The sequence below is a fragment of the Dipodomys ordii genome, unplaced genomic scaffold, assembly GCF_000151885.1.
Source record: "Dipodomys ordii isolate 6190 unplaced genomic scaffold, Dord_2.0 Scaffold35, whole genome shotgun sequence".
Lineage (NCBI taxonomy): Eukaryota > Metazoa > Chordata > Mammalia > Rodentia > Heteromyidae > Dipodomys > Dipodomys ordii.
The window spans coordinates 11,618,831-11,642,914 of NW_012267251.1; the positions used below are offsets into that span (position 1 = coordinate 11,618,831).

Consider the following 24,084-nt stretch of genomic DNA (forward strand, 5'->3'; position numbering starts at 1 on the left):
TACACAGTCTCAAAGTATCTTCCCAAGATATTTATTAAAGTGAGAGGGAGAAAAGTAGCAACTTCATAGCAAGGAAACCTAAAGATGCCTACCCTAAACAAACAATGAAAAATGTTTACTACCAATAGGCTGAAGCCCTAGCCAGTGCCTCTGCTGTATCTAATATACTAAGAAAATTTACATCACTTCTATGGAGTTTGCCCAACACTTCTGAACTTAACTCTAATCACAAGGAGTTATCAGACAAATCAAAATTGGCAGATCAACTATTAAGTAACAGAAGTTTCTGTGCAGCTCACTGAAGAGTAATCTTTAAGAGACACCCAGCTCTATTCTGAGTCAGAAATATCAGAGTGTAAATTTTGTGCTATATATTTAAGTGCTGGAAAACAATCTGACACAGGAAGAAGAACCCTTTTCCCTAGATTAGCAAAATATCGTTGTAATCTCTGGGCCATTCTTCTAAGAACCAGAACAGCTGCCTTGTTCACACTTAAAGGTTGCAGAAACCGTATAAAAATTCCTTTTGTGGCCTTAGTTCAGAATCTCCAAATGCCAGAATCTCATAGAACATGGTACAATCATCCAAATCAGGGAATTAACATGATACAGTATTATTAATCTACTAATCTTATTCGGAAGACACACACTTCACAGCCAATTTCTGGACTAGGGTCTGGGTTCAAGTTTATTAAGTGATGTTTTGCAAAGTGGTGTTTCTTCTTTTGGGTAACTCTTGGACCAAATTCCCATCATTCAGGTCAGAGCTGCCTGTAATTTCCATCAGAAATGTGTTCACCATTTGGTTATAGGATATGATCAAATGAGTGGATGTTCTCCATAGCCCAGAGACTACTTCCATTGGCCCTTTTCCCATATTTCTTCCATGCTCTTGCTTAGTTCAGAGTGAGTGTCAACATAAAACCTGGATCTGAGTGCCATGCTTTTATGGCTTGACAGTATCAGCTTTTGCAGTGAAAGAGAGAAATAACTAAGCCAGCAAAAAGGAAGAGGGAAGGAAGGGAACACTTAGTTTTTACCTTAAGCAGCAGCTTGGAGGAGGTTGTTGCTTACTTGAGATAGTAAACTTTTACAGTGTAGCTTTGCAAGGGAGCTGGAAAACGTGTACACGCATGCTTGAACTTAAACTCTGGCTCTGTCCCTGAGCTTTCTTGTTCAAGGCTGGTGCCCTACTGCTTAAGCCACATCTCTACTTCCAGTGTTTAATTGGGGATAATAGTCTCATGGGCTTTGCTGCCCACACTAGCTTAGATCCTTAGATCTCAGCCCTCTGAGTAGCTAGGATTACAGGCATGAGCTACTGGCACCAGACTTATTTCAGTTTTAATAACTAGAAGTTTGAGTTTGTAGAACTAGTTGAAGCACTTGGGATTGTTCCTAACCTAAGCTTGATGATCTACCTGAGTCAGGCAGGAAAGAAATGAAGAGGAGTTGTTAAGCTCTTTTCTGTGAAAACTATGGAGAGTATATGTTCTGTTACATTCTGAAGTTCTGCTAGGTTTCTAGAAAACCCTTTGAATATGTTTCTCCCACTGCTATGTGAATGGAGTATGTCCCCGGCTGAAGGTCATGTCAGTTAGATGTGTGGCTGAGAAAGGAATTTCAACACACATTCAGATCAGCTCTTCATATAGATTGTGTGTATTCTCCCAAGCCTGTGTCAAGCCTTCCTTGAATACCTTTGACTCATTCTGCCCCCAAAGACTCATATTATAGAGATTTCAATTAGTGTCCACAAGTCCACTGAGGAAAAGTAGTAAAGAGCAGTGAAGCCCTTTTTAGGAGACACTTTGGTGTAGCAAAGGAATATAAGGCCAAGAATCAGGTGGCCTGGGAGGGACCTAGGGCTTCAGATGGGTTTTGTTATTGGTTTAATTCTCTATCACAATCTTGACATTCTCTCTGGAGTGTTGACTGTATTCTAGAGAAACATTTAAGGAATTCAAGGCTGAATTAATATTCGGTTCTTGGGTAAGACACTTGAAGTTTTCATATTTTGCAAAATTGTAAGTAAATAGTAGAATGGAGACCAGAGGAAGAAGCATACATAGTATGACAAGCTGACTTTTCTTGTTCTGCATTCTACAAGTAGTAATGATGAATTAGAGGGAAGCGGGGAGGGCAGAGGAGAAGAGGGCAGCAAAGAAAAGATGCCAGGTGCTCATTGCGCATGCCTTTAGTACTAGCTTATTCAGTAGGTGAAGATCATGGTTCAGTGCTAACCCAGAAAGAAAAGTCCATGAAACTCCACCTCCAAATAACCAGAAAAATGCAGGACTGGAGGCAAGGATCATTGATAGACTGTGTCAGCCAAGCAAGTAAGCTGATAATACTGAGTTCAAACTCTAATACAAGCAAAAAAGATAGATAGATAGATAGGTAGATAGATAGATAGAAAGAACATGCTGTCCATCTTTTATCTTTTCATTTATTTCTGAGTGTCAGTGTACTAAGAAAATATTTCCCAAGCTCTCCAGAACATTTAGGTTTAATTAAAAATAGTAAAAACATACCACAAGCTTAGTGCACTCTTTCTGCCTAGGGTTTATACAAAAGGTTGACATGCTCTGGCTTGGAGACCCTGACCCCAACTTCTCAACTTGCTGATTTCAACCCTACATAGTTGGCTGCAACCCTAATGCCAGGAGGAATGCGCAACTGACAGCCTACCCTATCTCCAGGCTAACAGGACATCTTGATTAAATTAGCGTCGAGGGGGTGGGGTGGGGAGAAAGGCACAGTGGTACAAAGGGTGTTTTGAAGAACCCTATAGTGCTATGGAGAATGAATGTTCTCGTTAAATATGGCCGTGACCTGCAGCTCCACACATGCAGAGACACAGCTCAATTGTATATAGGAGTTGGGGGTGGGATAATCAGGAGAAAGGCCATCCAAGGCCACGCTCTTCATCTCTAAGTCAAGAGAACAGCTTGGCATGGAAAGGCTGGAATGCAGAAAGGTCTGTTTGCTTTCATTTTACTATCACTAAGGCAAGCAGTTCTTTGACCAAGATCCATATTTTTGGAATGGATCAAGAAGTGGTTGACTTTCCCTGGTTGGTTAAACCTTCTTTCTGTTACTTCTAAAGTTACTAGGGGGACTCTGAAAGCTCCCATTGTCTTCTTCTTTCCACCCCCTTCCTTGGGCTCTCCAAGGAGATTTCTGCCTGAACTCTATAGGGTAAAACATGAGAGGCAGTGCCTCCAAGACAGTGCCCACTCTTGTCATTCACCCACTATCCTCATCCCATTCATCCTTGGGGCTCAGGACCAAAGCAAAGAACAGATGGGCTGTTGAAGGCTGCTACAGGATGCCTAGATCAGTGGGCAGGCCGTCATGCTTTCTAGCTGGGTTACCCCTTGGCTCAGTTCCATCCACACTGGCCAGGGAGCTTCATGAGACACACTTTTGCCATTTGTCCTTTGAACTACCAGCCAGCTAGCCAAATACAGCAACTTGATTTAAAAGCTAATTAAGTAGTGGTTTCCCTTCTTGAAGCCAAAATCTTCTAGCAGCTTATTTTTGTATCTCCATATGTATGCTTCTCTTTTCAACAAATGGAATTAAAACCTTCTTCAACAGTATGCACTTGAGGACTTAAAAACGGATACACCAAGAATATCCATTGTACTGTCCTTCTCTTTCTTGCTCTGAAAGTTTTTATTTGTTCATCCTCTATTTTTGCCCAGTAATTATTAGATGCTTACTATAAACAAGGCTTTATACAAGGTGAGGGGAATATTAATTATTACAAACTAGCATGGAATAGGAGTTTATAAGTTTAAATTCATATGACAACACTTAGCAGACATTCCCATGGACAAATTGCTTCCCTTCCCTAAGCATCAGCATCAATGCAAAGGCTACAATAGTAGAAGCCCTAACAGATTTATCCCAGAGATAAAAATGAAGCTATGTCTATAAGTGATTAGCCCATAGTATTAGACACTAAGTAATAAGCTATACCCACTATTTTTATTAATTACTAAGTACAATATCTAGTCCTAATCCTTAAGAAGCTTGTGCTCCTGAGTGAGAAGAAATTCACATGAGAATAGCACTTATAATAACTGCTATAGAAAATAATGCAAGTAGTAAAAGAAAATCTCATATCTAACTTAGTGGTTCAGGAGAACCAATGAACTAATGTACACTAGTTGAAATCCTATTACTGTATCCATGGTAGACATCACTAATCAATCATGGAACTCTTCTTTAGTTTTCAAGATTGGAAATTTAATAGATAACAAAAGTATATAATGTGCACAGTAAAAATCAGTTATAAATCAAATATTGGAACAATTAACTACATGGGCCAACACAGAGCTTTTTATCAGCACCTCAAAAGTCCCTGGTACACTCCTTGCTATCATAGCCTCTGTAGCCACCCTGCTATCTCTCATAATCTTAATTAAATTACTTGCCTTTCTTTAGTCATATCTCTTAGTATTTATCCCTAAATACTATAGATTAGTTCTGCCTATTGAATAGGAAAAACACTTTTTCTTCTCAGTACCCACATATTCTCTCCATACTTCACTTCTGATACCAGATATGTAAAGGAGTTTCCCATATCAAGTTAATTCTCTCTTTCTTCACTGACACCACCTAATGTCCTAGAATTGAACCTAATTCTGACATTGTCTGCCTATAATTAACACTATTCTTCCAGGTTAAGGGTTCCATCACACAAGACTACCCCTACTTTAGCTGTCCATTAAAAGTCCAGGTTTTCATCTGAGATTCTGATGGACTGGCTGTCAATCAGGAGTTTCTATAGTATTCTTCCCCATGGGTTCAGCCATTGACTGCTACACCAGCGTATAGAACTCAGGAAGACAGTTTGCTTACCAAATCACCAGTTTATTATAGAAGGATCCAGGTCAGAGACAGCCAATAGGAAGGGATGAATAGGCAAGGTCCAGGGTTTCCCTGCTGTCTCCAGGTGCCCTCTCTCAGCAACACCAATTAGTTTCACCCACCTTGAAGCTTTCCCAACTCTATCCTTTTGAGTTCTTAATGGAGGACTCATCACAAAGGCATGGTAAATCACTGGCTATTGGTGGCCAACTCACCATCAAGCCTTCCCCCCTTTCTATAGAGGTTGAGAGATGAGGCTGAAAGCTCAAGCCTCCAATCTCCTGATAACCAGTCCCCTACGATCTCAAAGGCTTTCCAAATGTTACCTTATTAAGAGAACACAATAGTCTGGTCTTTCAGAAAGACTAGGCCTCTCTGACTCAGGGGCAGGCAATAAAGACCTAGCATATAATAGCTTTGACAGGAGGGATGAAAAGGTGGAGGCATGTGTTGGACATATCATGAAGCAAAAGCCAACACATATAGTCATTTACTACAGAATTAAAAATCACCAATTACTTTTTTTCTGCTTTTATGTCAGTGTTGCTTAGGGAAAGCCCATGTGCAGTTACAGAATCTGAGCTATCTGACAAAGCTGACATCCGTCCAGAGGCTGGATGTCACAAGTGGCTTCTTATACGACTTTTCTTTTTTAAAATTTTTATCTTATTGTAAAGATGCTGTACAAAGCGGTTACAGTTACATGAGTAAGGTAATGAATGCATTTCTTGTCAAGCATTGTTACCCCCTCCTTTGTTGTTCTCTCGCTATCCCTTCCCCACATAAGACTTTTCTATCTCCTCTTTTCTAGAGCTTCTAGTCAAGTTCCTCCATTTGATGGCCTTTGGGCCATCAGAATTTCTCTAAGGTTGTCTCTGCATTGTCTATCACTTACCTAATCTCAGAGATGCACTTTATTTGATTTACTCTATCTCTTGAATAGATTGTCGTTTTTGAAAAAAAAAATCTCTGTGGAAATGAGGAACTGTATTTAAATCTTCAAGCTTCGTTCTCTTTTGTTTTACCAGAATGTTGTGGTTACCATGTCCGGGGAAATGAACAACTTGAAAGCCAAAGTGTGGCAAGTGTATGCTGTCACAAGTAGCCATTCATTCTTTCATGCAAAGCACATTTCAGTGCTTAGTGGGGCTCAAGAGTTTCACTAGACCTTGTGAAGACTACAAACAATATAATGAGTCTTCAGGTTTTAACATGGGGTTGTGCTTTTAGAAATGGCAACTTAGGTAATTCAGATTAACTTGAATGCTTCAATGGACCTGCTTTCTACTCAGAAGGCATCTACCATTCTAGCAGATAACTGAGGTGCAAGAAACTGCCCAATGTTTTTAATAAACTTGAAAGACTAGCAGGACAAAGATGAAATTCAAGGTTATAGAAGGGGAAGCCTAAATAAAGTTTCTCCCATGCTTTGGACACTAGTGGGATACAAAAGAAGTAAGGTAATCCAGAAATAATTGAGAAGGTAATCCAAAAGGGACTGGAATATCTAGCTTCAAATTGTCTTAATCTCTCATAAGATTAAGGAGAGCTGGGATAGATAGTGGCTAGAAGCAAATTTAAATCAATCCTTCCTAGAGGAGGATGCTCTATCTTATCAATTTTCATGTACAATGTTTGACATTCAATTTTAAAAATGATCTATGATCAAAGCTAGAAAAACAAGGCTGATGGGCGATCCAAGTAACTGTGTCAGCAAACATAGTTCTCAAATTTACTTCACTTCATAGGTCTGTGCCTATACTAGGTAGATAGAGGCAAGAGGATCTCATCAGTCTGAGACCAACCTATAGTACATGGAAGGATCTTGTCTAATAAAACCAACAGGAAAAACAAATGTTGATTCAAAGGTCTTAGAATCTTAGTTTGTGGGCTGGGAAGGTAGCTCAGTGGTAGAGTGTTTGCCTTGTGTACATGAGGCCCTGGGTTTTTTATTCCTCAGCACCATATAAGCAGAAAAAGCTGGAAGTGGTGCTATGGCTCAAGTGGTGAGCACTAGCCTTGAGCCGAAGAGCTGAGGGACAGCGCCCAGGCCCAGAGTTCAGGCCCCACAACCGACAAAAAAAAATAAAAAAATCTTAGTTTGTTGTTGGTGAGACTAGAATATGGTACAAATCCTGTGGAAAAGTTTGATACTTCCTTAAAAACAGAAGCATAGAATTAATGACCCAGTAATTCCACCCCTGGGGTATATACTAAAAAGAAATGAAAACATATACTCACAAAAACATGAATACAAACATTCATAATAGCAGTAATCAAGAAGTATAAAGAATGAAAATATTCATAAAATGATTAATGGAACAAATTTAAACAAATGGGGCATACATCAATCATATTACTCAGCTCTTAAAAATCAGAAAGCAGGGCTGGGTGGGAGGTGTAGTTCACTGGTGGAACACATGCTCAGTACATGAGAAGCTCTTAGTTCAATCCCCAGCATCAAAACAAAAAACAAAACTAGTGGTACATCTCTGTAATCCCAGCACTGGAGTGGCAGAGGCAAGAGAATGAAATTGGCCACATAGTAAGACCCTACCTTAAAAAAAAATCTTTTTAAAAAGGAGAGGAAGTGCAGGGTGCTGGTGGCTCACGCCTGTAATCCTAGCTACTCAGGAGACTGAGATCTGAGGATCGAGGTTCAAAGCCAGCCCCGGCAGAAAGTCCGTGAAACTCTTATCTCTAATAAACCACCAGAAAACCGGAAGTGGCACTGTGGCTCAAGTTGTACAGTGCTCGCCTTGAGCTAAAGAGCTCAGGGACAGCACCCAAGCCCAGAGTTCAAGCCCAAAGACAGACAAAAAAAAAAAAAAAAGGAGAGGAAGTACTGGTATATATGGTATATATCATATCATGGATAAACCCTTAATATCTTACACTGAGGGAAAGAAGCCAGACACAAAAAGCCTGGTGTTATATGTAGAAAATGTTTAGAATATACTAATCCACAGAGACAGAAAGTAGTTGTAGGAGCTGGGAAAAGGAAGATAGAAGAATGATTACTATCAATTGTGGGGCTATTTTTGGAATGATGAAAATATTCAGAGAATAGTGGCGATAGTTGTACAATTTGTGAATATACTAGAGACTACTGAATTACATACTTCATAATATGGTTGCATAGTATATAAGCTATCTTTCAAAAATAAAAATGGAAGAATTTAACAAAATATCGGTACTGATAAATACAAAGCTAAAATAAAAGCTTAATATGTGGATTAAACAGCATATTAAAGCTGAATGAAGAATTAATGAACTGGAAGACAGATCAGAAAACAATACATTTTGAAGTTGGAGAGATAAAAGAACAGAAAATATAGACACAAACCCTCAGAGCCTTATGGGAGGTGATGGAGAGGCCTAAATGCATATATTTCAAGTCCCAGGAGAAGACAACAAAGAGAATGAGATAGAAGCAATATTTGAAGAGATAATGCTGTGAGTTATCCCAAACTAGCAAAAACATTACAGTAGCATTGTCAACTTCAAATAGGGTAAATATGGAGAAAATACGTGTAGGCATATTATAGTAAAATGCTACCTTCAAAGGAGCTACCACAAAGTTAACACCTGCCCTCTCAACACAAACAGTAGATGATAAGAGACAGTAATGAATGTGTTGAAAGAAATATCCTTCTTCAAAAATGAAGTGCAGGAGTTGGAAGGGTTAGCTCAGTGTTAGGTACTTCCCTAGTATTCATCAGGCAGATACACACACAGAGTCAACTATAGATGTTTTCACATAAGGAAAATCTGAGAAAATTTATTATCGAAAACTCACACTGAAAGAAATACTGCATAGTATTTTAAACCCAGACCTTCTAGATGCTCTACCACTGAGCCATTCCTCTCCCCCCGCCCCCAGTCCTTTTAGTTTTACATATACTTTAGATAGGGTCTTGTGTTTTTACCTCAAACCGAAATCCTCCTACCTGTGCCTCCCAAGTAGGTAGGATTGCAGACATTAAACACGTGCCTAGCTTGTATATTAGGATAGTATCTTACAAACTTTTTACTCAAGCTGGCCTTGAACCACCTCACAAGTAGTGGGGGCTGCAAGCATGAACCACTGTGCTCAGCCCTATATAGTATACTTTAGACAGATAGAAGCTTGGATATGGAGGAAAGAATAAAGAGCAAACAAATAGCATTTATAAGTATATGTGGTGTGTGAATTAACATTCACTGTTGAATGGCAACAATAATATCCTCTCATAAGGTTTTAAGTAGATACAAAATCAGTGGGCAGGGAACAATAGAGCCTATGTTAAATATAAGACAATAGACCCTGTGGGAAAAAATAATTGTTCAAAAGTGATAGAGTAGCTTTGGCAAATCAAGAATGTATGTTGTAATTATGGTAACCACTAATAGAATGGTATCAATACTTATTTAAGAGAAGGAAACACTCAACTAGAAAACAGTAGCTAGAGAGAGAGGGTAAGACAGATTCTGACAAAGGGGGAGAGAAGGATTTGCCCACGAGGGGCAGAGGAACAGGGGTTCTTCTGAGTGATGGAACTGTCTCTTGTCTTAATGGTGGTGGTGACAACTACATTCATCAAAACACACAGAAACCAAAATACCAAAGGGAGTAAATCTTTCTGAATTCTTTTTTGTTTGTTTCTGAATTATTTTAAATAGAAGAGGAAAAAGAGAGCAAAGAGGACCATCAACAAACAGGACAAATAGGAAGTAATACTGAAACCTATATAAGTATTTACAATAAGTATAAATTTTACTACTGTAGGTGAAAAGACAGTTTTAGAAAGCAAAGCTAAAAGTATGTGTTACTCAGGAGAGAATAAATAAAAGCTTGTGTGATATGATGGCACATACCTGCCATCCAAGTACTCAGGAAGCTGAGGCAGAAGAATCAAAAGCTCAGGATCACTGGATTGCTGGTGGCTCACATCTGTAATCCTAGCTGCTCAGGAGTCTGAGAGCTAGGTGATAGCAGAAGCCAGCCTGGTCTGAAAAGTCCCCAAGACTACTCCAAAATAACCAGCAAAAACACAGGGCTAGAGTTATGGCTCAAGAAGCCAAGGAAACAGAAGCCAAGGAAACAAGGCAAGCAAGCATGAGGCCCTGAGTTCAAAACCCTGCATTAAAACAAAGAAAGAAAGAGAGAGAGGGAGGGAGAGAGAGGGAAGAAAAGAAAGGGGAGAAAGGGGGGGGGAAGGAATGAGAGAGAATAAGAAAGAGTTCAAGGTCAGCCTTGGCTACCTATCGATATCCTAACTCAAGGAAATAAAGTAAAATAAAAATAAGGGAAAGAAAGAGAAAAGAAGGAGAAAGGAATGAGAGAGTAAGAAAGAGTTCAAGGTCAGCCTTGGCTACATAGTGATATCCTAATTCAAGGAAATAAAGTAAAATAAAAATAAGAGAAGAGATACTTTTTAAATGTAAGGCTACAGATAAATTTTAAATGATAGGAAAAGATAGTTGGGATAAACTCAGACCAGGTAGATTTTAATGCAAAAAGTATTACTAAATATAAACAGGGGTATTTCCTAATAGAATATCAAATTGGCAGGAAGAAATAAATACTTAATAACATAGTCTTAAAATATATAAATAAAAATGAAGGGCTAGGGGCATAGCTCAGTGGTAGTGCATAGGACTCGCCAAAAAGAAAAAAAAAAGACAGAATTTAAAAGGGGAACATAGATCACCAACCCTACTGAAAGAGCTAATATACTTGTCTTAGTGAATAATTGAACAAGTAGATGAAAAAATTAGTAAAAATGATTTGAAAAACATGAATGAGGCCTAATGATCCAGATGGTGTCTGTCTAACTATTGCAGATGTATACATATACTTGAGTATACATGGAACATTTAGAAAGTATAAGCTTTGGTAGGCATTGGTGACTCATGCCTATAATCCTAGCTACTCAGAAGGCTGTCTGAGATTCGATATTCAAAGCTAGCTCAAGCAGGAAGTCCATAGACTCGTTTCTCCAGTTAACCAGCAAAAAGCCACAAGTGGAGCTGTGGTTCAAGTTGTAGAGAGCCGGCTTTGAGCAAAAAAAACTAAAAGACAACAGCCAAACCCCTGAGTTCAAGCCCCAGTACTGACACAGAAAAGGAAGGGAGGGAGGAAGGGAAGGAAGAAAGAAAAGAAAGGAAAAGAAAAAAAAAGAAACCTGAACTGGAAACCAATAAATTGAAGAGTTTCAGTGAGAAATCAGAGCTGGAAATTAGAATTCTTATTCCCAAACTGTGGCCATTCTCCTCCTCACAATTCCGTGATTTTGCAGTGGAAGCATGGGATGGCAATCACTGCATATATGATTAGTGTGGACAGAGACAAGAAACTGTAAACCACCACATGGAGAAAGCTGCTGCAGGCTCAAAATCCCCATCCCAGCTCCAGGAAATGCATTCTTCTTCACTGCTAGTGAAGGACTCTTCTCTGTTTCCTCTTATGTCCAGCTCTGGCACCTGGGGTGTCAAGAAAAATGCCATCTTCATAATTAAACCCTCTAGAGGCTCTTCTGCTCTTCACAGTCAAGATTCAAAGGCAACTCCAAGAATCCTTACACTACACAGATCCCTGATGAATTGCCTTTGCTACTGTGTTCCTCTTTCTCATTTAATCAGCAGTTTTTCCCAGTGCCCCAGGCATTTCCTGTAGGGGTGCTGCTGACTGTTTTACTTCCTACCAGGCAGCCCTCCTCCTCTCAGTGTTGGCACTGCCAACTTTCAGATGAGCTCTATTAACTCCTATTCTCCCAGCCACCTCCTGGCCCAGCTGTCAGGGAGCCACACAGGCATGCTTCCTTCTCCCCTGCTCCTGGATTTTGTACTTTCACAAGGCATACCCTGCAAAACACCTTCCCATTAACACTTTCTCCCTTCCTTCTGACTCATTTCTACCCCACTCCTTGCCGTTTCTTTGGGAGTGCATTTTTTGGCTGCTGACAGATATACCCTTATTATTATTATTTTTTGTATCTTTTGTTCCTTGTGCTCCAATCTACTCAAAGGTGCCCAGAGTCACCTGGATGCCATTTCTATGCCTTTAGTGGCCTGCTGGGGGATGGGGCAGTCACTCACCTTCACAGTGACCTCAAGAAATGCTTTTGGAATGAGAGATCGGGGCTTGTAGTAATGTTCTCTTCATGCAGGTCATTATCATGAAGAATAACATGGACATTTGCCAAGAAAAGATGACAGTGGTGGTTTAAGAAATGAAGGCTCAGACATGATGTTCTCTTTCATTTTAAGGGATGTTGTTCTGCACTCGTTTTTTTTCTTAGTGTTAGGATAGCTCATTCTAAGAGAAAGGAATAATGGTTTAGAAATCTTAAGGTAGTGCCATCGGAGGCCTTTTAGTTTCTCACCCACCCCCATCCTCCTTTCCTCTCCCAGTCCAGTGGGAGTTAGTCTTGTCCACATTATGTGTTTCACTGACAACAGGCTTTGGTGAACTGGAACGGGGGAGGGAGAGTCTCCGCAGAGGGGAGAAGCTGAATTCGCAGAGTTTGTGCTTTGCCAAGGAATGGATTTTCCCCCAGGGCCACTAGCATTACTGTGGGTTATCATGTGTGACTACTCACATGTTTCAGAGCTTCTGGAAAAGCCGGAAAGAAATGGCTTTCATAAGCACGTATCTCAAAGGAGAAAGGTCCTGGATTTCATTAAACCAGAATTTGGTAATGAGTGCTGTTGGTAGATTCCTTGACCTAGGAGAAAGGGAGCTTCTACCTTCATACTTAATTTCCGTGTTTTCCTATCGGCTATATAATTTGGGTTTTTTTGTTTCTTGGTTTTTTGTCTTTTTTTTTTTTTTTGGTGGTTGTTGTCAATGATGATGGTTATGGTGTTTTTTGAGACAAGATATCATTGTATGTAGCCCAAGCTAGTCTGGAATTTGCTATGTAGCACAAGTTGGCCTTGAACGTTCGATTTCCTTGCCTTCAGCTAGCTCCTGAGTGTTTGGGACTACAGGCACACACCAGCATGCCAGGCTATCCTTTGTTTCCTTTGTTTTGTTTTTTTTTTGGCTGGTCGTAGGGCTTGAAGTCTGGGCCTGGGCGCTGCCCCTGAGCTCTTCAGCACAAGGCTGGCACTCTACCACTTGAGCCACAGCACCACTTTTGGCTTTGTCTGTTTATGTGGTGCTGAGGAATTGAACCCAGGGCCTCATGTATGTGAGGCAAGCACTCTACCACTGAGCCACCTTCCCAGCCCTTGTTTCCATTTTTTTCTTTGTTGTTGTTGCTATTGTTATTTGTTTGTTTGATTGCTTTCCTCAGGAAACAATTTATTTTGGTTTTTTTTTTATGGTAGTAGAGATTGAATTCAGAACCTCATGCTTATACAACAAGTACAGTTAATACTTGGACTATGCCTCCAGCTCCCTTTTTTTTGCACTGGTTATTTTTGAGGTAGGTTCTTGTTTTTTGCTCAGGCCAGACTAAGCTCAGTCCTTCCACTTATGCTTCTCTATGTCTTTAGTGATAATTGATATGCACCACCACACCTAGCCATTGGTTGAGATGTAGCCTCTAGAACTTTCATGCCTGGACTGACCTTGAACCTTGATCTTCCACATCTCTACTTCTCTAGTAGCTAGTATTATAGGCTTGCATACCCAGCTAGGAAAAGTACTTTTTTTCCCCTGTTATCTTTGAAAAAGGGTCTTACTTTATAGCCCATGTTAACCTCAAAATTGAGGAACTCCTGCCTAAGCATTTCAACTTGCTGGGGTTAGATGTTTTGTCATTATAAAAAATACCTGAAAAAAAAAACAATAACTTAAGGGAGGAAAAACTTATTTTGAATCATGGTTTCAAGAGTTTCAGTGCGTGGTTGGCTTGCTCCATTGTTTTAGGAAGAATATCATGGTAGAAGGGCATGGCAGAGGAAAGCTGCTCGCCTCATGGCAGCCGTGAAACAAAGAAGAACGACATGAAGCTTCAAAGGCACACCCCTAGCTACCCACTTTCTCCACCTAGGCCCTGTCTGGGAATGGTTCCACCACCTTCCCAGTTTTGAATCGATCAATGGATTAAACCATTGATTAGATCACTACTTCCTTGATCTTATCTGGAAATACCCTCACAGACCCACCCAGAGGTATGCTTTATTAATCACCTAGGTGACTCTCCATCCAGTTAAGTTGATAATCAAGATTAACTGGAACTGGTAGCATGGCCCAAGTGGTAGAGCGCCAGCCTTGAGCAGGAAAAAAAGCTGAGTAAAAGCTCAAGGCCCCGAGTTCAAACTTCAATTAAAAAAAAAAAAAGTTTTGCCAGGCACTGGTGGCTCACGCCTATAATCCTTGCTACTCAGGAGACTAAGATCTGAGGATCACAGTTCAAAGCCAACCCGGAAAGTTGGTGAGACTCATATTTCCAATAAACCACTAAAAAAGCAGAAGTGGCACCATGGCTTAAGTGGCAGAGCACTTGCCTTGAGCTTAAGAGCTGACAGTGCCCAGGCCCAGAGTTCAAGTCCCACAACCAACAAAACAAAACAAAACAAAAAAAAAAAACCTATCGTACCCCAAACTACATATCTTTTAAGAAGCCATTGTAATTTTAGTTCTATGAAAACCAGAGAGGGAGGAAAATAGACTATCCAGCAGTAAGCATAGTAAAAACGAAGAGCTTTGTTCCTTGTGGCTCAGTAGAGTCTTTTTAAGTTGTATTTAGCTGCAGTCCTTATCTGGGGAAAAGCTTCTAGGGCCTTAACAACTGTATATATCATGATCAACCATAGTATTCAGAGTATAAAACACAAGGAAAACACTCAAGTGAGTGTTGAGAGAGGTGACTTCTAACATTTATCTGAGCTTACATAACACTCATTGAACATGCTGGGTGACAGATTCTGTTTCAATCACTGTACATAGATTGTCCTGTTTTAGAATTTCTAATAGATTTGCTGTTACAATCCTATTTTTCAAATGTGGAAGCTGAGGCACAGTGTTTAAAGTATTTACCTGATTTCCTGTAGTTCAAGTGCAGAAGCAGGATTCCAGTCATGCTCCTGAACCTTTGTTGTTTTTGTGATGCTGGTGCTGGAACTCAGGGTTCATGGATGTTAGGCAAGTGTTCTACCACTGAGCTGCATCCCCAAACCTATATTTGTATATTGTATAACTTTGGCATGAGGTTCTAACTGGAGGTCAACCTTTCAGGAGCTATCACTAGTATCCTAGCCAGTGAGCAAATAGCACATGAGAAGAGTGACAACTCCCTTCCCCCCCCCCCCCCCCAGTATGCAAGGAATGTGGTTGAGGGAAAATCTAGAAGTCCTTCCTGTACTGTGATCTGCTGGATCACCATCCTTACCACCCTGCAACACCAGTTGAATGGCAGGGAGGCCAGATTTAGTGCTATCACCTAGCATTGGTACTGTTCCCAAGCAGCCCCTCCTTTAAGCCCAGTTATACCCATCTGAAGCATTTCAGGCAAAGTGTCAGCGTAATTCAGAAAGCTTTGTCTCTTTGAAGCTGTGAGCAAGCGCCCTGAAACTTCACTCTGGGTCTCCTGCTACAGCAGGCCTAGTAGGAGGTTCACACCCCTTCCTCTAAAATCGAGAAATGTCAATTCAATATTTAACTGATTTTTTTTTTTTAACAATTGGCCTCTGAGTGTCTTTGGGGTGAGGAGGGAATGCCAGCATGGGTGGAGGAGATCTGTGCCCTTGAAAATTGGATTCTCTTTTGGAAAACTGCTGACACAGTCTCCTCAGCACAGAACTAAATGATCCTACTGTTTCTACCTGCTGACAGCCTCAGCCTTGGGATGGGCTGAAATTAGCTCTCACCACATGGCAGAGACCTGCCTTCCTCTCCTTTATTTTCTTTCATACAAATGGGGTAATTTTGTGACTATCAAATAATGAAGTTTTGTAGTGTTGGTAACTAATAAAATTTTTAAAAAGAACCCCTCCCTAGCCCCTTCTTATAAAAGACACTGTGTCCATCTGAATAACTAAGGAGTTGTACAAGAAGTACTCCCCCTGTTGTAGACATTTTTAGTTGTGCACAAAAATGCAGTTTAACATGACTGTGTATGTGTATAGTGCATCTTGATCATTGTCCATCATTTTGACTCCCTTGAAGATTGGTTTTTAAAACACTTTCATTAATTGGTATTCTTGGGGGGGGGGAACTAACGGACAAAGTTATTGAAATTCAGAAGATCTATTGACTTAAAGAGGTCCAAGGATGAAGGACCAGCTTTCACTGACGCTGCCCAGACCACTTAGCTACTCTATCCTTTCTGTAAGTGAGGAGGGTTTAGAACATTTTCCTGTGGGGGAGATGAGGCTTCTCTATTGTCATTTTGGTTCTGTTATTCAATGTTGTTATCTGTTGGAAAAAGAAGAGTCCCTACCCATTTTGTGGGTACACAGCTGGCAGGAGCTGTTGCAATCTCGTTGTTTTCTGACCAGCCTGGCCTTGGCCTTGTTTAGCAGCAAGCAATGTGGGGGCCCCCATGTCTGGCCAAAAGGTTGTGGTTAAGTTTCAAAATAAAAAGAATCAGGCCTAAAGCATACCATCACACTTCCTATTCCAAAGAACCAGCATTGGTAAGTGTGCCACATCTCCATTCTAAATTTAGGCTTCTTTCTTTCTTTTCCATGCAAAGATTACTATGCAAACATTTAAGAGAAAAACTTTGCACAAAGTAATCTCCTCAACCCCCCCCCTCTCCTCTCCCCCACCCCGGACTTCTGTTTGGTTTCCTGCAATGTTTAGATGACTCATTTTCTTCCAAGAATTTTTAAAAGAAAGAGAGGCAGGCTGTATACTAGTGCACAAAGACTGCACTGTAAATTCATTTTTCTTTCCTGCCTTGAAATCCCTGGCTTCTTTATAGGGAAAGGAAAGGCTTTACAGTCTTCATTGTCATGTACTGGGCCTCATCAGGTTTTGTCCTTCAGAGGAATAAATGTACCCCTTGTCTTTGGGTGGAGCCCCCTTTTTGCAGCTTCCCAGCCCCATCCACCCCTTCACCGGGGCCTGCATGGAAGCTCTTCCTGGGGGTCATGCTTTCCCTCAAAGACACACTCTTAAGGTTTCTGAAATGGAGAATGAGTGGCCATTTCCTGCCTTAGAATTGTCAGAATTGTCCCTGCTTACTGGGGTCTTCATTGTCCATTTTGACTAAGTTAGCTGCTTGTGTATTCCCAGCACTGCCCATCTGAGCCCGAGGGAGTGGTGAGATCCCTTCAGCTGCCTGTTCAAATAAACAGGGATAATAGTTCAGTGGTCCTCCCAAATAATCAGAACAAGAAAGGAAACATCTGCCTGCATAATTGCTATTTTATTGGTTAGGCTTTCCCACCTCCACCCCACCCTTGTACTGCAACTACCTTATGTAAGTCATATGTAAGAAACAGGACAGAGGATCAGGAGCTGTCTTCTATAATCCTTGCCATTTAAACATAAGGAGGGAGGTCAAAGATGCTGGAGGGCAGGGCAGTGGGAAGTGATACTGTGGTCACTTCCTGACCTTGTTGCTGACTCTGAGGTTGGTGGTGAGTCATTTCTCCCCACTCCACCTCCTTGAGTCTCTGCTGCTGCCACAGTTAGGCTTTCCTCATGATGGAAGAAGTTGAGGTATGAGAGGAAGGCATTCCCTTTTGTGGCTTTCCCCTCACCCCCACCTCCAGGAGTTGAGGTCACATTGGATGAGAGACACTGAAGGTGGTATCATAAACCAGTTTTATGAACTGAAGATTGCAGTTCAAAGCCTACCTGAGCAGAAAGGTTTATGAGATTCTTATCTCTAGTTATCTAGCAAAAAGTCAGTCAGAAGTAAAAGTGTGGCTCAAGTGGTAGAGTGCCAGCCTTGAGCAAAAAAAGCAAGTGAGGACTCAAGGCCCTGAGTTCAAGCCATAGTAGTGGCACCAAAAAAGAAAACTAATAAAAACAAAAACAAAACAGAATGACAAGGTGTCCCTGAAGCCCTCTGTTTTGCAGAATATCTGAGTTGTTGGCAACTTGCTCATTGTCTTCTTCTCTATGGTATGAAGCCAGCCAGGAGTAGAATTTGGCTCTGATGTGGATATACAGAGCAAGTAAAGATCATATAGAATCATATAGTGGTAGAGGTTGGAAAAGACCTCAAGAATGTTTGTCTGAGACTTTTCATTTTGTGGAAAAAGAAAGCCTCAAGAAGCAGGTGGCAGACAAGCTGGGACTAGGAGACTCTCATGATTGCTGATTTAGGCTTTTTTCCATCCCTTTTCCCACTACCAGGCATAAAAATGCATGAAAATCACATATATACTTTAATAGAAAATAGAATATTTTAATAGAAAAATTGGGCAGAGAACTCCTTAATAGAAAAATGGCAAAACATAACATGAAATAGCAAAATTGGATAGATTTTTTTTTTCCCCAAATGATCAGGTTCATTGGAATCAAAGGACTGCAAATTACAGTAAGGTGTAACATCAAATTGTCAAGACCAAAAACAAAACAAAACCCCAAATAAGCATTCTTAAATGTGTCTGCAGTATTTTTAATTGGCACAGTTTTCCTCAAAGTCATACTCTTTGACCCAGCAATGCTACTTATAATGGGAAATAATAAATGATATGTGCATCGATTATGTATAAAGTAATTTAATACATTTTAGTCACAAAATGTTGGCAGCAAGAATAAGAGCTACATCATTATAATGTATTCTATTGTTACAGAGCAATCATACATTGGGAAATGTTCACATTTACATGTGTACATTTACATAAATAAGTTTCTAACCAATGTTTGTAAAGAATCTCAACTTAGTAAAAAGAGGCAATGGGAGTGAATAGGAAAAAAAGTCTAAAATTTTTTTTAGTGCTGGGAATTAAGGCTTTACTTTTGTTTTCTGTTTGTGATTTTTCTAGTTTCCTTATTACAGTAAACATAGTACCTTTATAATCAGAAATTTACTCATTCACTCATTTATTATGGTGCTGAGATTTAGTGCATGCTAGGCAAGCACTCTACTACTAAGCAACACCCTCAGCCAGGGAAAAAAAGTACTTACAAGGTAACAATATATGCATCTTGAGAAAAGCAAGATCTGAAATGAAAGGCCTCTTCCTTTCTTGCCTGGGAACTAAGCTATGCTGGGCGGTATTCATTATACCTCTTTTCTATTAGAAGGGTATTGTTGGTCTCTGAGTTTTAGTTGCAAAGAACTGGAAGGAGCTGGCAGAAGATAAAATGATGTGTCTCCATTCAGTAATCAAATGATGCCAATCAGCTTTATCCCCTGCTCTCTTGGGCTTGGCATATAACATTTCATCTAGAAGGCATGGCTTTGTCTTCCCTTCCTCCTCCTTCTCTGTTTCTACTGCTCTATGTGCTTCAGTGCGTTTCTGTTGTCCTGCATAGAAACAAAGAATTTGTGGGTTATTGCTCCTTGGGATTAAGTAGTAGTTGTCAGGGAACGCTGGCTAATCTTACAAGCAGTCACTACTGAGGAAACCATTATGTTGAAAGTTTGGGGTAGAAATAAAACAAGTGAGAAGTATAACTCTTTCCTTGGAGTTTTCTGTTTGGCTAGGGAAGTTGAAGTCCTTGAACGTTTGTATACTTTTTCTATTTCATCCTATTGCACATCTTTCTGTAATCCTCTGGATTGTAGACACAAATGTCTGAGGAAGCATGTTCCACCTAGCAACAGTTGCTAGGTCGGATGTGGCATTCACGCCTGCTCTTTGGGGACGTTTGAAAAATCAAAGGCTATAACCAGTATCCCTCCATGCGATTGCATTTACTAGACTATCAAAAGGGCACGTTTCATTTTATTAAAACTCTTTGAGTGATCTGGCCATAATTGGGTCTGATTCAAGTGGTTATCTGATTTGCTGGCTTAAATAATGGGCCTTAATTGAGTCTGTTGTTTTTAGAGCCTGTGCTGCTGCTCTTGCCTTTGTTGCCCCCCTCTCCCTCCTCCATTTCCCAATTAACCTTCATTCCTCTTTCCTTGCAGAGTAAAGAAGTCGGCCAGCAGCTCCAAGATGATTTGATGAAGGTCCTGAACGAGCTCTACTCGGTAAGTCAGATGGCTTGCTTGGCTGTTTGACAAGTGGAGGGAAGCAGCCTTTGGCAGCTTGCAGCCACAGTCACGTCAGCAGCAGAACCCAGCTGAGGTTGAGGACAGTGCATGTTCCCCAGTGGGGGTGACCCCACCCATCTCTTTTTCACACTCTTATTTTCAAAACTTGAATGAGCCAAAATACTAGCTCAAAATAAGATCCCTTCTTAGCTGTGCAAGTTTACCCTGGCTTCATTTGAGACACCATTCCAAGAGACCAGCCAAGGCCTAGGTTACCAAAATAGCTAACATTATTAGCGGCAAACCAGAGGACTCAAATTGAATGCAAAGAACATAGCCAGCATTGCACCATGAATATGTGCCTCTTGGGAAGGATTTATGGTCCAAGTTTTGCATCAGACTGAGGATTTGTTTTGGTTTAAGATTAGAGCAGATGCTCTAGAGGACAGCAGATTCCTAAGTGTCCCCAATATAAGGGACCAGTTCAGACAAAGTTTTGCAGACCTCAGTGAAGAGACAAGCTGGAGGCTTGCAATAGAGTACACAATGTATTCTGCAGGCATCTGGTTTCTGTAGCTGATGTGTGCTTCATACCCCAAGGGGTATGTTTTGTTAATTATAATGAACACACACTCTCACACACACACATGTATGTGCGCACGTGTGTGTGCACACACAGGAAATATTATAAGGGGAATACTTCATCTATATAGGTATATTCAAATACTCTCTACCCATGCTGCATCAGCCCTGTGTTTCACTTTTAGGATTGCCCCAAACTATTTGAGATGAAATTGGTTTTCCTGTTTACTTGCTTATTCCCTCCCTCCCTCCCTCCCTCGCTCTGTCCCTCCCTCCCTTCCTCTCTTCCTTCCTTCCTTCTTTCCTTCCTTCCTTCCTTCCTTCCTTCCTTCCTTCCTTCCTTCCTTCCTTCTTGTCTTCCACAGGAAGAGCAGGCAGTGTTGATATTACAAGCATTTGGGATCAGTCAGTTCCATGTTGTTGATCCAAAAGTTGAGGTGTGGTCCTTTTGTTGTAGCAACTGTTGAATAAGTAAATAGGGTTGAATAGTCATCTGACTTGTCTCCAATGATACTTATTTTTTAGTTTCTACTTTCAATCCTCTGCTCTGAAGCCAAGTAGATAGATGGTACCCTTTGGTTCATCTCCCAAGTTTTCATTTATCTCAAAGTTAAAACATTTTAAAAATAGAAATGCATAGCCAGGCGTCAGTGGCCCATGCCTGTAATCCTAGTTACTCAGGAGGCTGAAGTCTGAGGATTGCTTTTTGTAGCCAGCCCAGGCAGAAAAGTCCCTGTGAGTCTCTTATCTCCAAGTAACTACTCAAAACCAGAAATGGCACTGTAGCTCAAGTGATAGAGTGCTAGCCTTAAGCACAAAGAGGCTTAGGGACAGCACCCAGGCCCTGAGATCAAGTCCCACAACTGACAAAAACAAACAAAAAAATTTGATGTAAGCCATTTATACACTGGATGAGTTTTTTGAACCTTGTCTTTTCAATGCTTTACTTCTGTTCTTTATTTTTAAACCATCTTCTAGACACCAAGATAGTATTACTAGCCGGGCGCTGGTGGCTCACGCCTGTAATCCTAACTACTCAGGAGGCTGAGATCTGAGGATTGCAGTTCAAAGCCAGCCCTGGCAGGAAAGTCCGTGAGACTCTTATCTCAATAAACCACTACAAAGCCAGAAGTGACACTATGGCTCAAGAGCACAGGGACACCACTCAAGCCCCATGATGAGCCAAAAAAAAAAAAAAAAAAGAATAGTATTACTCCCTTCTTCTGGCAGAGAATTCATCACTAAGATGGCAGAAAAATGACACAGCATTATAGGAATCCTTTCATTTTCCCATAAGCATCTTGAACTTCTGCTATTTGCATCTTTCTCTGGAGGAGTCCATTGGGTAATTAGCAAACCCTAAACCAACTCAATTTCAGCATGCTACTTCTGTAAGAGATACAGGGCAACAGAGGAGGAATGGCACTTAAGGATTTATTAACTTTTTTCCCAGAGTCCTAGATATCTCTCTCTTTCTCTCTCTCTCTCTCTCTCTCTCTCTCTCTCTCTCTCATTCTCTCTGTGTCTCTGTCTCTCTCTCTCTTTGTTGGTCATGGAACTTGAACTCTAGGGCTGGGTGCTGTCCCTGAGCTCTTTAGCTCAAGGCAAGTGCTCTACCACTTGAGCCACAGCACCACTTCTGAGTCCTAGATCTCTATAAGCTGTGATTTAAAAAGTAAGTGAAAGAGTGTAAGCTGTTCTGGAGTGAGAAAACAAAAGCCTGAAACTTGTTCCTCTGTCTGAGGGGGGCCAAGATGTTTAAATGTTTCAGTACATCTAATATTGGCCAGCTGTTTCCTGACCACTGTAAGTCCACAGTCAATACACAGCAGAAAGTCTTTTCACTAGTGTTCCAGTTGCGAATTGGTTGAATGTGGTATCATCTACCATGAGATGAGTTGGCACACATATATAATTCACCCAAGTAGAAAGTTAGAACAACTGTGTGCTAGCTTTGAGAAGCTACTTGCTGTATTCTCACTCTCTCTCTCCTCTCATCTCCTCTCCTTCCCTCTCTCTTCTCTCTCTCCTGTCCTCTCCTCTCCTCTCTCCCCTCCCCCCTCTCCCCTGTCTCTGTCTCTCTCTCCTCTCTCTCTGAGTAAGGGAGGTAAGGGAGAGTTTTTTTCCATGCAGTGTTCCCCTTTTGCTTTTCAGGAAAGCGGGGAAGGACCTCTCCTTTCAGTGACCATGGAAGAAATAGAAGTTAATGATATAAGAAATCCACAACCTACCTTCCTTCTTTCCTTCCTTCCTTCCTTTCTTCCTTCCTCCCCTTTTTTTTAATTATCAAGGTGATATATAGAGGGGTTACAGTTACGTAAGTAAAGTAATAAGTAAATTTCTTGTCAAACTTGTTACCCCTTCCCTCATTTTTCTCCTACTTTCCCTCCCTCCCAGCTCCCCCCCCCAAGTTGTACAGATCATTTCCAACATATTATCTTGTGTATGTCATCTGCCTCTAATGTCCATGGATACTTTTGGGGGGACCAATTACCCAGAAGTTAATACTTCTAAGTATTTTCAAGCCTTGATAAAGCCCAGACAGAGTCCAGGTGTTTCCAAATAAAGATGCCGTGGGACAAGAGGCTCCAAATCCTGCCATAAGTGGCCAGCTGCCCCTCTGCACCTTCCTCTTTTCTGCCTGAAGGGTCTTTGATATCCCTGACTTGGCATTCTGTGCCAGGGGCTGCTTCCTACAGCTGCTCCTCAGACAACACTCCCAGTGAGCATTCTTCCGCATATGATACCACTCCAACCCAGCCCACCCCCAGGAGCTGGCTAGCTTGTAAGCCATGTTACAAGTGCTATTTGGCTTTTGGCTGATGCTACAAGAATGCCTTTGAAGTTAGAGCATACTGCTTTTTAAACTACTGTAGGATTGTCTGTCCCCATTATACTCAGAGGCTGTGTCTTGGAAAGCCCAGGAAATGCCCACAGGGATGAGTGTGTACAGAGGTTCAGAAGCCACACAGATTGAGAAAGAAGAGTAAAGCAAATTCTAGATGTGAGAAAGAAAGAAAACCCCTTGACTTGGGGACATAGAAGCAACAGCTGCTTACAGAGCTTCTTCAGCCTGATATTCTGCACCTGTTCCCCTGAAACTATGCAACTAATAGGTCCCCATATCTGCTTGTCTGTTTGACTCTAGCATTAGGCATTCGAACAATACAGAGGCAAAATAAAAGATGCTCTAAGCACATGACATTTAGTTTTAATATGGAAAAGTAAAGAAAAGTAAAGCAGCGAGCAAAAAATCAGGTGGTAAGAACTCCTTCACGTGTCTGCACAGACATGTGCATGGATCAGGCTTCTCGGACAGGCACTTAAATCTTAATTTCCAGCAACTCTTGTATTGCTCTGTACATATTTTTTGTTCATTCATTCAGTTATTCATTTTCATCTAGCTCTTGTTTCATAACATGTTACTTTCACTTCTCATTCACCTCTGAAGCCATTACTAATAGACTTTTTCTTCTCTAAGTATATTCTGTTTCCTTTAAATTGCTTGTTTTAATCCTGCTTATTTGGAAAAATGTTATTTACCTTAAATGTCTGCTCATATTTTTAAAGTTCTCTGCAC

The 24,084-nt window shown here is 40.9% G+C and overlaps 1 protein-coding gene across 4 annotated transcripts in view; it reads left to right on the forward strand.

The window, feature by feature from the left end:
- Nucleotides 1-24,084, forward strand: part of Srgap2 (SLIT-ROBO Rho GTPase activating protein 2) — a 243,038-nt gene that overhangs the window by 149,700 nt on the left and 69,254 nt on the right. For all 4 annotated transcript variants that reach the window (XM_013017480.1, XM_013017481.1, XM_013017478.1 and 1 more), the window contains exon 5: nt 19,857-19,919. In XM_013017480.1, the coding sequence (XP_012872934.1) occupies nt 19,857-19,919 (63 nt within the window). The remainder of the gene's footprint in view (nt 1-19,856; nt 19,920-24,084) is intronic.